Source organism: Oryctolagus cuniculus, chromosome 3 (genome assembly GCF_051225735.1).
Source record: "Oryctolagus cuniculus isolate XC-2025 breed Fujian yellow rabbit chromosome 3, ASM5122573v1, whole genome shotgun sequence".
Classification (NCBI taxonomy): Eukaryota; Metazoa; Chordata; class Mammalia; order Lagomorpha; family Leporidae; genus Oryctolagus; species Oryctolagus cuniculus.
The window spans coordinates 101,853,732-101,871,099 of NC_142869.1; the positions used below are offsets into that span (position 1 = coordinate 101,853,732).

Genomic DNA, 17,368 nt, shown 5'->3' on the forward strand with positions numbered 1-17,368 from the left:
TTCTGGACATTAATATCCATTGTCAAAGAAGTACCTTGCAAATATTTTTCTTCCATTTGTCTCATATCTGTTCAGTCTATTTTGCTATTTCCTTGCTGTGCAGAGGCTTCTGAGACTGATACAATTTCATTTGTCTAGTTTTGCTTTTGTTGCTAAACAGAGAAGCCCTGTTCATTGAGATCATTTTAGAGTCATGCACATTTAAAAATACAGAAGGTTCCCATAGATCTTTCATCCAATTTTCCACTTAAAATTATGTAAAATCATACACACAATTATCACAGTCTCTCTTGGTATAATCTACCAATCTTATTTATATTTTGTTGTACTTGTACTCATTTGTATATATTTGCATATTGATGTCTGTACAATCTTACCCTTTGTGTGGATCCCTATATCTAACTCCACAGTCAAGATGCTCAGTAATTCCAAAGCCAGCATTGTATTTCATGTTGCCATCTTGGTACCACATCACTTTCTCTCCTGCCTGCCTTTTTTCCTTTAGTGTATCTGTCTTCCATTTCAAAAATGTTTGTCATAATAAAATTTTATAGAAGTGGAAGCAAATATTATGTAAGTTTTAGGTTATCTTTTTTCATTCAATGTATTTACTTTGAGAGTCATTGAGATTGCTTGCCATATCAACAATTCATTCCTTTTCATTGTTGAATAGTATTTCATATATACCACAGTTAGCTAGCCGTTTTCCTGTTAAAAGATGTCTGGGATGGTTCTGGTTTTGGGTTCTATTTTTTTTTTGACAGGCAGAGTTAGACAGTGAGTGAGTGAGTGAGAGAGACAGAGAGAAAGTCTTCCTTTCCGTTGGTTCACCCCCCAAATGACCGCCATGGGCGCCGATCCGAAGCCAGGAGCCAGGTGGTTCCTCCTGGTCTCCCAAGCAGGTGCAGGGCCCAAGCACCTGGGCCATCCTCACTGCCTTGGTTTTGGGTTATTAATAAGAAATGCTGTTATAAGTATTCATGTACAAGTTGTCATGTTGGCATAAATTTTCACTTCTCTGGGGTCAATTCCCAGGAGTGTAATTGACACACCCTGTGGTAACATTATGCTTAGTTGTATTAGAATCTGCCAATTTGTTTTCCAAAGTGGCTGTACTATTTTACATCCCACCAGCAATGTATGAGGGATCTAGTTCTTCTTGGCATCCTCACTAGCATAAGTGCTGTCATGATTTTTTATTTTAGCCAGTCTGATAGGTGTGTAGTGATCATTGTTACTGTAATTTGCATTTTCCTATGATGTTGAAATTCTTTTCATGTACTTATCTGCCATCTGTGTATCTTTTGTTCATCTCTTTTGCCTATGTTCCAATTGGATCTCTTTAAAGTATTGAGTTTTGAGCATTTTTAGGTTGATCATTGTCTTTTGTTGAATGTGTAGATGGCAAATAATTTCAGTCAGAAGCATATGCTTTATCATGTTTCACAGAGTAGTTGATGTGTTTTTTTTGATGACTGAGACAGTATTATGAGTAATGAATTAAGTACAATCTAAGCAGTTCTAATAATTAAATTATCTCAAAATTATCACTTACAGGGATTACCAGAGATGGTTTCAGGTTTTAAAATAGGATTTTATCTTAAGAGGAAAATAAAAAGAACCCTATGCTTCACATAAGGAGAAAACATGTGTTAATTGTTTTATATGTGGCAGACTTTATTGTCTGATATGGTTATTTTTATTGCTTTGTAGTGGTGAAGGTGTAGCCAGAGCAAGGCTACCAAAGACACATAAATATAGCACATGGGAGTGGCACCTTTTATTTATGTTCACTTCTGAGATAAGTCAAGGATAGAACAGAGGGATTGCTTGGTTTTCCTCAACACATTTATTCAGTAATTTACAAAATCTGTTTTCAGGAGAGAGAAAACATTGCTTGAGATAACTTAATAGAGAATACACCATTAGCTCCAGGCCACTTCCCTATCAAATAACTATCCTCCATTGAAGCCTAAAGATTTGGTGGTTCAGAAATGATTCTGCCCCAGGAATAATCATGGAACTTAAAAGGAAGTGTAGAATGCTCTCCATTTTAAAGGATCTGGAATATGATAATTCTTCTATCAGCAACATGAGATGCCTTTGTTTTGGATTCCTCATCTTTTTGTAAATGTACTTTCAGTGGTAATTTTCTACAACTTTCACAACTCCAGAATGAGGAGATTTTTCTAGAACAGAATGCTACAAAGAGTATGTAAATTTTGATGTTATTTCTGATAATCTGCTTAGAGACTCTGAAACTAATCACATAGATTTTAACATTCATAGTACATCTTCTTTCTCATCTACATCGTTACTGTTTCTGTCTCCGAAGACATCACCATTATGACACTTTTTTTCAGCAAAATTTAAAAAGCTCAGTTGAACTAAGTAAAAATTAAAATTTGAAAGATTATAAAAATTACAAATTTAAAAAGATTTCCTGAATTTCATATTCTAGAAGTAGTTGAAGATACTTTTAAAAATACTAATGCCTGGAAGCAGCCCAAATCAATTAGGAGAAATTTAGGGGAACAGAACCAAGGGATCTGTACTTTTAATGCCTTTCCAGATAATTATAATTCATAACCTTGGGTGTGAATTAAGAAGTGATATTTGATAAGTGACATCAATTATTAGATAATTGCTATTTCTAGAAAAACCTTAAATTTAAAAATTCCTTTTTAGTGCCTTCACATTTTTATTTTAATTACACACTACAAGTATATTTATTTAATTGAATCATTTAAAAATGAAAAAAAAAGTAAGATCAATAAAGTTAACTCTCTAGTTTATTTTGTAACAGCATTTAAAACTTATTATTTGGTAATATAGACCATATTATCTAATCAAATATTGTGTATCTGCTCATGCCAGGGCATGGATTGTTTCTATTATGAGAGAAATTACAAAATTTTGTAATTAACAGTTATCTCAGCAAAAATATAGACTATCCTGTTTAAATAAAATCATTCAAATAAAGTAATATGTTAAAGGAAATTTTTGGCTTAAAATAAGGAAGGTTAGAATCAAAGTATGTATGTTAACCTTTTAATGTTACTGTGATAGGAAAGATAGATAAAAAGGTAGATTTTTCTTTTTGTAAAGATTATCCAATTTAAATGATGACTTTTTTCTTTCATTAACTCATTACACTTGTATTATTGGCTCTATATTTATTCTTTTGACAATCAGAACCATGTGATTTTAAAAATTCATAATATCTCTTGCAGAATTAGACTAAACTAATAACACTGTATTTTTCAGACAGATCCTACAATCCTTTTGAGCATTTTTATTTTTATTTATTTTTAATTTTTATGTATTTGTTTCAAATGCAGAGTTATGCAGAGACATAGAGATCTTCTATTCACTGGTTCTCTCCTTAAGTGACCACAAAGACTGGAACTGGACCAGGCTGAAGCCAGAAGCCAGGAGCCAGGAGCTTCATTTGGTTCTCTCACATGGGTGGCAGGGGCCCAAGTACTTGAGATGTATTTCACTACTTTCCCAGGTGCATTAGCAGGGAAGTGGATCAGAATTGGAGCAGCTGGAATTCCAACCAGTGCTCATATGGGATACCAGTGTCACAGGTCATGGCTTAACCAACTATGCCACAATGCTGGCTCCTTTTTGAGGATTTTTAAATCTCAGCTACCCATAATAGGGACCCTCTGCTACAGAATTAAATATATTTCTTTTATAGGTTCCAGGACACTTTTATAAACATGTTAACATTTTACTAGTTTTCTCAGAGTTATTGATTTAACATGCTAACATCACTGAATAGTTTCAATTACATTAAACAACTACCATTTTGCTGCTTAAAAGACATCTAATTTAGAAACTATCCCAATATTTGTATGCCAATCAATTTTTGGTATTATTAGGAGTTAGGTATTTAATAACAATGAAATTTAAAAATCTTATATAAAAGCATTTATATTAGTATATTTCATTGAATATGTACTGCTATACATATTTACATTTATGAAATTCTCAATAGAATTTATTACAGATCACACTTCTATTTTATAAGCCCATAAAATGCATTCAGGGGTGTTCCCGGTTTAAATTAATGATTACACAGGAAGGAAGGTATATTTTGTAGACAAGGTGACATGTACCACAGGCATATGTAGGCTCATAAAGGAATTTCAGGTGCATTTGTCCCATGAATCTTAATTCTGTTGATCCAAAAGTATTCAATCTAAAAATTGTTATAAAAATTTGATCCATACTAAGTAGACTTAATGAATCCCTGCTCTCCTCCCTATTTGCTATGATATTTGGCATAGCAGTTAGGATACCATGTGGGATACTCGTATCCCGTATTTGGAGGGCCTTGGTTCGAGTCCAGGGTCAGCTCCTGACTGATTCTAGGTCCCTGCTAGTCTGCCCCATGGGAGGCTGCAGGTGATAGCTGCAGTTGCTGGGTCACTGCCACCATTTGGATGACCTAGGTGGAGTTCTTGGCTCCAGGATTTGGCCTGGTCTAGCCCTGATGGTTGCAGGGACTTGGAGAGTGAGCCAGTAGATATGACCTCTCTCTCTGTGTCTCTTTCTCTCTTTTTGTCTTTCAAATAAATAAAATAAATTTTTAAAAGTTGTCATGAGGATAAGTTTACTGGGCAGAGCACCTTAAAAACAACTTAAATTTTTTCAGAGTGGAATTAACAATCCATATAATCATTTAATATTTATTTTTTTGTTTTTTTTTTTTTTATTTAACTTTAATGAATATAAATTTCCAAAGTACAGAATATTGATTACAATGGCTTCCCCCCCATAACGTCCCTCCAACCCGCAACCCTCCCCTTTCCCACTCCCTCTCCCTTTCCATTCTTATCAAGATTCATTTTCAATTCTCTTTATATACAGAAGATCAGTTTAGCATTCATTAAGTAAAGATTTCAACAGTTTGCTCCCACACAGAAACATAAAGTGAAAAATACTGTTTGAGTACTAGTTATAGCATTAGATCTCAATGTACAGCACACTAAGGACAAAGATCCTACATGAGGAGTAAGTGCACAGTGACTCCTGTTGTTGACTTAACAAATTGACACTCTTGTTCAGGGCATCAGTAATCACCCTAGGCTCTTGTCATGAGCTGCCAAGGCTATGGAAGCCCCCTGAGTTCACTGACTCTGATCATTTTTAGACAAGGCCATGGTCAAAGTGGAAGTTCTCTCCTCCCTTCAGAGAAAGGTACCTCCTTCTTTGATGACCCATTCTTTCCACTGGGATCTCACTCGTGGAGATCTTTCATTTAGTTTTTTTTTTTTTTTTTTCCCCAGAGTGTCTTGGCTTTCCATGCCTGAAATACTCTCATGGGCATTTCAGCCGGATCCACATGCCTTAAGGGCTGATTCTGAGGCCAGAGTGCTGTTAGGACGTTTGCCATTCTATGGGTCTGCTGTGTATCTCACTTCCCATGTTGGATCATTCTCCCCCTTTTTTATTCTATCAGCTAGTATTTGCAGACACTATTCTTGTTTATGTGATCCCTTTGGTTCTTAGTCCTATCATTACGATCAATTGTGAACAGAAATTGATCACTGGGACTAGTGAGATGGCATTGGTACATGCCACCTCGATGGGATTGAATTCGAATCCCCTGGTATGTTTCTAACTCTACTGTTTGAGGTAAGTCAGCTTGAGCATGTCCCAAATTGCACATCTCTTCCCTCTCTTATTCCCACTCTTATATTTAACAGCGATCACTTTTCAATTAAGTTTCAGCACTTAAGAGGAATTGTGTATTGATTACAGTATTCAACCAAAAGTATTAAGTAGAACAAACAAAAAAAATACTAAGAGGGATAACATATTAAGCTGCTCATCAACAGTCAGGGTGAGGGCTGATCAAGTCACCGTTTCTCATAGTGTTCATTTCACTTTAACACGTAATCATTTAATATTTATAAATTTTCTTCTCTGTGAATAGGCATCATACTAGACAGTGTCAATAATAAGCGACTTTGCCACAGCCTCTTTGCTTTAGGCATCCACAATTCAGATGCCGAGTAATAGTCTTTTGTGATTTCTAATCCAATCTCTGCAAATTTTCTGTTCCAGTACCTGCTTTATATAATATACATTAGACTAGAGAAACTTCTGGGTGTTAGATGAATGAGCAAGTCGTGGTTTTGGGTTAACTGTAGTTGGCCACGTTTAGTAGGAAGGTATCCTTCCCCCACTTACAAAAGCATTGAGGAAATTCAAACAAATGTATTCCTTAAGAAATGCCAGACAAGGATGTTGATTTTAAAACTGAAAGATAATAATAGATTAGTCTGTCAAAGGCAGGGGTAAAGTTAGTAGCTTAAATGCAACTCCTTTACAACCATGGGAGAAGGGTCACAAATCTCACTCTCCTGTTTCTTTGCAGCCTAAGCAAAAAGAGAAATACGATCAGTTAAAACTTTATATTTTTCACATATAGTTTTTCTGGCACTGGGCCCACAAGCAATTTCTCCCATGGGTCCTTGGATAAAGAGGTCACTGTATGATATAGTGCTTTAGATGTTATATTCTAGAAACCATAACAATGAGTTTCCTATGGCTACTTCTTACAGCATCTTTCATTCAAACCTATGGCATAGTGCCAAAGCTCAGTTCAGCCAGAGAATAGGGGAGGGAGAAACACGCAGAAATAAAAAATGTAGATAGCTCTGTGATGATTTTTCTTGACTGAGAGATAGAATTTAGAATATCCAGAAGAATGAGTAAACTACATAATTTATAGGATGGTCTGTGTAGATATATTTCTTTGATTTTGATAAAAATTCAGCAACAGAAATTTTGGGTTGTGTTTTGTGTCATTAATCTGTAGTAAAGATTAATTTCTTTGCTGATTAAAGATGAAAGTATGTGCTTTAGATAGACAACTATGTAGATGATAAAAATGGGACAGTTATTCTAAAAATCAACGATCTCAGTAGGGTTTATAACAAAAAACATATGGAGATGGCTTGTATATAAAGAATAACCAAATGTTCATAAAGATTTGGATGTTAGATGACTTTCAATCTGAAAATATTATACTGTAGAATTTGGCTGTTTTTGTTGAACTATTTTTCCAAAGTAATTAAAACAAGTCACCAACTGTGGCCATCAAAAAAAAAAAAAAAAACCTGAAAACTGCTTCCCTGCAGTATCTAATTTTATGCATCATGATTTTTCTGGTGAACCTTCAGACTTTTATTAGCAAAACACACCAGTAAGTCAGCAAATAGCTGATATATTGTATAGTTTTCTTAAGTTGTTTCTATTTGATGAAAGCTATAAATCAGTGTCACTCTCTGGCCTGAGATTCTCTGTTGTTCATAATTGTTTAAGGCTGTGTTTGACCCACTTTCAATGCTCTTGAATCATGAAATTTACTCCAGTCTTCCCTCACACTCTCCTTTCGTTCTTCCCTGCCCTAATCACTCTCCTCTTGTTTATCTTAATTATTTTTTAAAGGGAGGAGTTTTTTGTGGTTTGTTCATTTCTTTCTCTGTGGGAGGTCCTAGGAACAGCTTTCTACACTGTATATCTTTGTATGTCCATGTGCTTTTTTCCAAATAATTATGGATCAACAAAGAGTCACAGATTTATTCTTTTTTTAAAGTGATTGTAATTTAATAGCTAGTCTTTACTGAGAGCTTATTTTTTTTTCACAGTCTTTTTTTAAAGATTTATTTATTTATTTGGAAGGCAGAGTTACAGAGAGGCAGAGGCAAAGAGAGAGAGAGAGTTCTTCCATCCGTTGGCTCACTCCCTAGATGGCTGCAACGGCTAGAACAATGCCAATCCAAAGCCAAGACCCAAGAGCTTCTTCTAGGTCTCCCATGTGGGTGCAGGGGCCCAAGCACTTGGGCCATCTACTGCTTTCCCAGGCCATAGCAGAGAGTGGATTGGAAGTGGAAATGCTGAATTTCAAACCGGTGCCCATATGTGATGCTGGCACTGCTTTACCTGCTACGCCACAGTACAGCTCTCCAGATTTACTCTAAATATAGACCATGATCTTGCTGAGCAAGCTTGTAATTAAGTAAATGTTTACTGAGAACTCTTAGCAAACATAAAGTACTTATGCCAAGACATTTGAAAACAATGACCACCACTATATAATACATGAAATTTTCTATAAAATACAGTAAGCTTCATTTGGAGTTCTGTGGTACACTGTATCATGCAGGGACAATGTCCTAATCCATTGACTAGGGTCACTGATTTGCCGAATGGTTTGCTGGCCTTTGAGACGATTCAGTGCTGAGCTTTGTTGAAAGTGCTAAAGAAAATCTTCAAGCTCTCGATTTACTAGAAAAAGATTGATAGCACCAATTTAAATCTATTACTGCCCAAAATATATTTATTGAAAGTAGAAGTGGAATTAAAATTTCCATTGGAGAAATTAGTATTTCATATGAATCATTTAAATTTTTCAATACATTGAAGATACTTGGTACTCAATTTGGAAATAGAAACTTTTTAAAAATATCTGAAGTGTCTGCCTGTTACCTGTGAATACTTTTCTTAACTAATAGTATTTTTCATATTGGTAAAATGGAACTGTCATTCTGGCTATAAAACTATGTTTCTCAGTCAGTTAAAACAATATATATATATTTCCCTATTAGCCAAATCTTATTTTTAAGACAGAAATCTGAGCTTCCAATTTATTTTTTCAGTCTCATATCCAGTGGTGCCAGGTGAATATTACAATCTAAGTAGCTATCATTATGTTTAAGTTGTATAATTTAATTACAGGTCTATCGATAGACTATGTGGAAAACAAGCTTTATTGGATCAGCTCGGGAAATGGAACTATAAATAGATGCAACCTGGATGGTGGTAATTTAGAAGTAATAGAGTCAATGAAAGAAGAATTAACCAAAGCTACAGCCCTAACCATCATGGGTAAGTGCAATGATTCTGTAGCTAGGATGCTTCATATTGATTGGCGGTTGATTAATTATGATTTTTTTTAAAAGCTCAGGTAAGTTACTGCTCCATTAACACCAGAAGTACTTTCAAATTACACATCGCCATGCTGTTTCCTTTTTTCCTTTTATATTTTTGACTTTAACAAACAGACTTGTAAGATTATCTAGATCAGGGACTTAGGACTGTTAGTAATACTAGCTTCATTGTTATTGATTTTAGCTTACCGTGACTTGTATTATTTTATGATTATTTTCTGTGTTGTATTGCAGCAACCTAAAGTGTAAGAACCTTGTGTATTTGTCACAATAAAAATAAAATCTGGCTTAACTCTGCTTATAAAGGATAGCTTAAGCAACACAGATAATTCAAGAGACATGTCAACAGGACACATTGGTCCAATGACTGAAATGAGCTCCCCTCACACAATTCCTTTTCATATTTAAGGATGAGTAGAGATTTTACTGAATTCATTCTCATTTTCATTCCTTTTGTTCAGTCATATGGGGGGAAAAAGGTGCCAGGCAAGAAAGGTGATCCGGAAGCTAAGAGGGAGCTATGACTTTCCACAGAATAAATAACCAACCTCCACTGTGTTAATATTGGAAGCCAATTTTTGAAATGTAAGTTGCAAAGATGATTTGGATTTTTAAAGAGATGTAAAAGTGAATACCATAGAGAAATCCTTCTTTGCAAACAGAGCGGTGCTTTTCCTTGGGGAACGTCTCCGTGCTGGAGTTCACAGGAGCTCAGCACTGTGAGGATTAGGTAGCCATGGGGAATCTCAGGAGTTACATTTGGTTACAGGAAATCAGAACAATGACGTTATGTTTTCCACTTTGAATCTCATAATACAGCCGGCATAACCTTTTAAGAAATTTTACTATTTATGAAAAGCCTATTTGAATATATTTTAATGTTTGTATATAGAAAATAAATTAGGCCTTTTAATTCTACATTCTATAATCTTTCAGCTTTCATCATTTCCTAGATTTAATATGAAGGTTTTGTGTGTGTGTGTGTGTGTGTGTGTGACTTCAGACACAGGTAATGAGTTTGCATAAATATATAAGTTTACAAGTTAATAGTTTTTTAAGAAAGATTTAAAATTCATTTTGTAATTAAAAATGCGCTATTACCTTTTATTTCCAATTAAATTAAAAATTTCTCAAAGAAAGTGAATAAAGTAGAGATATTGTAAATTATTGTTTAAGACAGAATGAGTTTCCATTTGTCTTATGAGGGAGAAAGAGAAAGGGAGATTGTTTTAACCAATCATCAGGTGTTAAGTATGAACTGTATTTCAGTTTTTATATCTGGAAAATATAGCTATTGAATACCTCTGCCAATATCCCAAAATTGTGAGACTCACTTCCACATGTACGTGTATAATCTTTTTGAAAAGCAGTGTAGCAAAAATGTTAAAGTTGGAATCTGATGCTACTTAATTTTACACTTTAACGCACTTTTCAATTTTATCTCATTAGCCATCAAATGTTAGTGGTTTCCTTTTGCTGTAGCGTTTTCCTAAATTGCAATCCTCCTGACATCTGTTTCACTAATATTTTTCTTAAAATTATATATTTTTTCTTAAAATTATATATATTTCTTAAAATTAATATTTTTTTCAAACATAGTTCTTAACCAAATATAGAACTTCAAATTGAAAAAAAGTCATCTTGACTTTAAAAGCCTCCAATTTCCTTTTGGGTCTTTGAGTAATTTTTGTGCTATTCATACAGCACTAACTTCCCATTTTTCTCATTGTTTGCATCCAGAAACTTTACACACAACCTCACATGTGCACACACACACTCATGAGTTATACCTAATAAACAGTATATTTTAGAGTAAAAATTTAGATATAATTGTTATGTAGCACCTATACGGCCATCAAACTTATTTTACAAAACTCAGTTTTTCCAAATTAAAAGAAACATTTTGTTTTATGTCATTTATGGGCGTTTTAAACTACAACAATAAAAAATAAGCAGAGTTCAAATTCTACGAGTGGCTGAATAAAACTATAATAACCCAACTCACCATCCACATTTTGTTTTCAAAGTTGTAACAGACTTAATTAAATCAGCTCATAGTAGCAAACAAAAGAACTGGTGAAGCCCCTAAATTAGAGGAAATGTGGAACAGGCATTTGTTCTACTGATTAAGACACTGGTTACAATGCCGGAGCTCTATGCTGGAGTGCCTGCTTTCAGTTGCAAGCTCTGGCTCCCCATTACAACTTGCTGACAGTGTAGACCCTGGGAGCTAACAAGTGGTAGGGTCTCTGCCTCCCATGTGGGAGACCTGGATTGAGTTCCCAGCTCCCAGCTTTGGCTCTGGCCACTGCAGGCACTTGGAGAGTGAATCAGCAGATGGAAGCTGTAGATCTATCTGTTTGCCTGTTTTTTTTTTTTTTTTCCTCTCTGCCTCTCAATAAGTAAATTAGAGGAAATATTTTTTTAAAAAAATCTGTCATCTGATTTCAAGAAAGACACTTTTTAATGTCATGTATATTATAAAAATATACATTATAAAAATCATTGTCTTGTGCAAAATGTAAAAGTTTATGAAAGTTGGTTTTTGATAATATGATTTCTGTTGACCCTTCTGAGTAGGAAATTAATATTTACAGGACTCAGCACTATGAATACAGTTTGGGAAACTGGGTCAGGTAGTGCATTTTAGCAAAAAACAAAGCTGGTTAATTTGGCTTATGAATAAAATGGAAGAAGGGAGTTTGGGTGAAATCACAATGTTCCAGTACTTTGAATCTGCTATGACATTGATGCTGCATGAAAACATAAACTTGCATAAATTAAAATTATTTTAATAAGTGAGTGGCTATGCATGAATACTTCTTCCTACTACCATAATATGATTAGCCCTGAAAGATTAAGAAAAATTAACAAATCTAATAAAACCTGTGAATGTCTACCAGCACCACATCAACTGGATATATCAAAGTACATCTATCAGTTAGGAAGTTAAAAATTGACAGGTCATCACTGAAGAGAAGCGGGGGAGGAATGTCCACAGTTTCATGGGGTAGCTCTGAACTTACGCTCCTGCTCAGGTTTACCTTCTGTTCAGCACTTGCATTCTTTCTCTCTGAGAGTAGAATAAGGGGGGATAACCTGCTTCCTGCTGAGCGGATTATAGTCATGGAAAAAAGCAATGCGAAAGTAAAGCAGAGCAACTCACCACTCTCCGTGGGCTTACTGATGATCACGGTTACAAATCTTTAAGAAGACATTTGCCTTTTTGATACTGAAGTTTTATATCCAGGAAACAAATAATTGGAACATGGAGTGACTAATATATGCAAATATGCACCAGTTCCCCATAGGGATTCCATAGCTAGTAGATACTAAATAGCTAAAATTTGTTTCACTGAGGGTGGTTTTCTGAAATCTTAGTTAAAAATATCTTTGTATACTCATTGCCAATTTTTATCTTAAGGATTTTAAATTTTAACTTCTTGGATTCTTCGTTTTTCTTGGAATAATGTACAGAAAATAAATTGACGAGATCTTTGAAACCTTAAAGTTAGGTATCTGGCAGTGTTTTTGTCAAAAATAAAGCAAATATTTGATGATTCCACCAAACCAAGCCCAAGACTGTAAGTTTCTAAACACTTACATATTTCTCATTTCCAGAAGTAGAGTTTACTTCCCTCCCTTTCAGTGTGTTCTGACTGTTCTTTAATAAAATGAGAGAATAAGGCAGAGTCCAGCGATGGTATGTGATTTTGGAAAGTCGCAAAAGGCACTGAGCAATCCTCCCTTCCGTTTCTCTTGGGTCACTCACTTCTGACAAAGCCAGATGATGCTACGAGGGTACCCAAGAAGCCCAAAGGAGAGGCGCACACAGCAAACAACTGGTGTCTCCAGTCAACATCCATGGGAATGAGTGTCTTCAAAGGGAACCTCAGGTCCTCATGCTTCAGGGCGAACCAATCAAAACAGTGAGACTTTTGAGGTCAAATTAGGATCTTTATTAGCCAGCTGGCGACTTCTCACAGAGCAAGAAGCCAGAAGGCAGCCCTGAGTTGTAATTGTGTGGCGGTGTTAAAGGCAGAAACCACACCCTGGTGGTCTTGGTAGTTATCTAGCAAGCAAGCAAGCCAAAGTACCAAAGCCAGAAATATGCCGGTTACAGCCAGATGAGCAGCCCACACGGTTACAGGTGGATAAGCAAACCGCATTTATAACTTGTTTGTCTCAGAGGAACAGTTTCTGCTCTGATGTGGTTAGGCAAGCCTAGCCACACTCAGATATGCTATATTCTGTGGAGACATTTTTAAGTTACAAATTTCTTAAGTTGCCCTGTCACACTAGTCAAGGTGCCAGATGTCTATAGCACAAGCCAAAAGCCCTCAAGAAAAATTCCAAACCAGAACTACATACATAGCTACTCCCAGATTCCTGACACATAGAAACCATGTGATCCATAAATGTTTGCTGTTTGCAGATACTATATTTTGGGGTAATTTGTTGCACAGCAATGATAATTAGTGCATTTGTTACCCTATCCACAAAGCATTTCTTTATGTATGAACAGACTTAACAAATTCAGAAACTTAATACAGACCGGTTAAGAAAGTATGTCAGCAGTAGTAAAACCAAATAGTTCCAACATGATGGTTAAGTGGGGACACAGTTGAGACTTCTGCATCTGGATTTACCTGAAATTATGACAAGCTATTGCCCCATTTGAGCTAGAAGACTCTCATTTCCATTAGTTTTTTGCCACATGGAACGACATTAACCTTTTGTGTTAGATTTTCCGTTTTCCAAGGAAAGAAATCCAGATGTTTAGTTAATGTTATATTTTTTAAAATTATCAAGTGATATTTTATTATTAGAAAAATACCATGAGTGGGCTGGGTATGGTGATGCAAGGGAATTAAACTGCATCTGGGAACACCCATGTGCCATATCTGAGTGGCAGTTTCAATATTGGCTACTCTTGCTTCACACCCTGCTTCTGTTATTGCATCAGGGAGGGAGCTATGGCCCAAGAACCTGGGTTCCTGCCACTCACGTGGGAGATGTGGATGGAGTTCCTGGATCCTGGCTTTCACCTGGCCCAGCCCCGAGTTTTGCGGGTGTTTGGGGTAATGAATTAATTGATGGAAAATTTATCTCTCTTTTTTTGTGTCCTTTCCCTCTGTCATTCTGCCTTGTAAATGATAACTAAATGTTTTTCTTTTTTAAAAAGAATAAAACTACTGTGCAACTTTGAAGGCTGTCATGACTAACAGTATCTAACCCAAGATTGGGTTAGATAACAAAGAACAACTCACCACCATAGCCCTGTGTTACTGATTCAACTCAGAGGGCACCAGTTGACACCTCTTAATCAGCATTTTTACTGCTAACATACAAATGCTTTGATTAAAATATATAAAACTAATTTAATTACAATGAAATAAGTCTTCCCAGGTGATTCTGCTAACTTCCCAGTTGAGACATCTGTTCTGTTTACCCTGATCCAAAAGTATTGTCTGTGCTTCTGTTCTACAGTAACTCAGGGAGTTCACTTGATTAGACCTAATTTACATATTGTGTACAGTGAATTATAAGGACTCAGCACTGTTAAAGTTACTAAATATAAGCTGACAAGCATATAACTCTGGACATCAAATTCGCCTCATTTTCATTTGTGTATTTATTTATTTGAGAGGCAGAGAAAGAGTGGAAGACACAGAAAAAGAGAGCGACAGAATGAGTTCCATTCCATTAATTGACTTCCCCAAACAACACAATGGCTGGAACCAGAGCTATGAGGCTAGCATTCCAACTGAATCTTCCATGTGGGTGGAAAGTCCTCAATCACTTGAGCCATTCCCTGCTGTCTCCCAGGGTCTGCAGTTGCAGGAAGCTGGAATCAAGAGCCAGAGCTAGGAACAGAACCCAGCTACTCTGATATGGCACACAGGCACCTTTACTGCTAATCAGGTCAAATGCCTGCTGCTTTCCCCATATTTGACTATGATCTCAAAAACTGTCTTTTTCCAACTGTTAGCAAATCGGAGTACAATAGCTTCTGCTTTCCTCTGCAAAACCAGTAGCTCTAAATTTGTATCTATCACCTTTTCTGTTCAATATTTTTTCTCAGTATTTTAATCCTTAACCACAGGGAGTAGGTTCCAAGATGCCAAGCAGATGCCTGAAACTGCAGGTAGTACTGCATCCTTTATGTACCTTTTTTTATACATACATATGTATGATAAAATTTAATCTGCATATTAGTTACAATAAAAGATTCACAATAACCAGTGATAAAATAGCACCACTATAGCAATATCCTATCAGAAAAGTTGTTTAAAATGTGTGTCTTGTGTATATCTAGAACTTTCTATTTAATATTTTTAAATTTACTGTGAACAACAAACTGCACAAAAGGAAATCACAGATAAGGGAGGGGTACTCTATTTAGCACAGCTTTTTAAGATAATTTTCATTTATAAATACATTTTAGTTTCATAAATTAATGATGATAATCCCAAACATTTTCCTACATGATTTTCACCTGGTTAATGCTATAAAGTAGTATATAGTCAGCTAGGTGGTAGTTAACCATTGATCCTTTCAATTTCAGTTATAGGATTTGTTTGTTTTTATTCCCCTTCTCCTCACATCTTTTGGCATTTTCCTGGTCATTAATGTCTGCAAGAGGCAGTGAAATAAACTCAAGTTAATCAAGTACTGTTCAATTTTAAGTGCCTTTGAGAGGGGGAAGAGGATGTTAAAACTATTGATTAAAATTAGGGTTTGTGGGTTATTTATGGATTTTATTTAAGTTACTATCCATTTTCCCTGTCAGCATGTGCAGTTTGAGAGCCAACTGCATATCTTGTATTTATGCAGAAGAGAAAGTTAGAAAAATCAATTCATGAAGCTGAAAGAAAATTCACATATAAAACAAATATACTGGCAGAAGCAGGCTTATTGGTATTTGGAGGAAATTAAGATGGAATTTAGGAAATAGAATGGTGGCTTATCTGTATTTTGTACTTTTAGAACGAGGCATGGAATACCTAATGCAAATGGATCACTGATTTAAAATAGAAGTGATGTTATGAATACCATTACTCAAGCAAACCTGAAGAGGTCTATATGTCTATATAGAAAATCCTTGGTATTTGTAGATTCAATAGCCAGCATATGGTGTAAACACAGGTGATCTTGATAATGTCCTTTGCAATGAATCATGCATTAATTCATCAAGTATTACCAAGTCAAGTGTGTAGTTCAGGGCATTCCAATAGTTCTGAGCTTCAGTTTAACCTCCCTCTTATACTCATACTTGGATGCTGTTTTTTCATTTTTGTCTGCTATTGTATTGCATAGCTACTGTTTTAGATTTCATTGTGTACCTGAGTTTTTATATTGCTATTGTTTTATGGTACTTTGTGATCTTTGTAAACTATATTTATCTGGTATTTGTTGATTAGGACATAATTCTTCTTGATTATTGAGAGGCATGCATAGATAGATAGATCGATAGATAGATATGGCTTATTTCGGTTTAACTAACAAAGACCTATACATTATTGTAATAGCTCCAGAGTCTAGAATTCTTAGATTTGGGTGCTGGAGTGATCAGGTTCTGGTGAGAGTCCTATTCTTGATTCCTAATTTCTTGAATCTTCACATACAAGACAGGGAGAAGAGAAAGAATACAGGGGCCAGTCCCTAGGGTCCCTTTTATAAAGGCACAGACACAATCAAGAAGGCTCTACCCTAATAACCTAATTACCTTCCAAATACCTCATTGAATGATACCATGACATCATTGTGGGTCAGAATTCAATATATGAATTTCTGGAGGAGACAGTCTATACAAACACACACAGACACACACACACACATATATGGAGAGAGTTCATAAATAAGGAAGTTCTTTATTTATTTCTATATATAAATGATAAACAATAAGGTTATAACCCTAATTATGTCATTGAATCATCATAGACTTTTAGGACTAAATATCTCCTTAGAGATCATTTAAGTTACCATCTTTATCAATGAAGGAAATATATCCCAGATGCCTATATTCACTAACCAACTGTGTGATCTAGCATAGTTATTAAACTATAAGCATTAACTTTCTGTTCTGTGAAAACATGAACCTTGGCCATATGCACTACAAAGTTTTAATCTTGCTTGATTTTTCACTAAAGAGTTAATGCGTTGTGCTCAAAACAATTGTAAGTAAATGATTACATATGTTGAAACAATACAAAAAATATGGTTAAAATTATAAACCGTAATTAGGAAATTATGGTTAAAATATACTTCATTATGAAATTATGCTCATCAGACTTCATATTAATCTATTTCATAAGCTGGTCAAAATTATTTAACTTAAACTATTGAGAATAAAAATAGAATTGCTTAAGTTACTTGTATTTGAATACATTGGT

The 17,368-nt window shown here is 35.2% G+C and overlaps 1 protein-coding gene across 4 annotated transcripts in view; it reads left to right on the forward strand.

Moving 5' to 3' along the window:
* Positions 1–17,368, forward strand: part of LRP1B (LDL receptor related protein 1B) — a 2,138,546-nt gene that overhangs the window by 1,439,547 nt on the left and 681,631 nt on the right. For all 4 annotated transcript variants that reach the window (XM_051849573.3, XM_070071546.2, XM_002712121.6 and 1 more), the window contains exon 32: positions 8,761–8,910. In XM_051849573.3, coding sequence (XP_051705533.3) covers positions 8,761–8,910 — 150 coding nt within the window. The remainder of the gene's footprint in view (positions 1–8,760; positions 8,911–17,368) is intronic.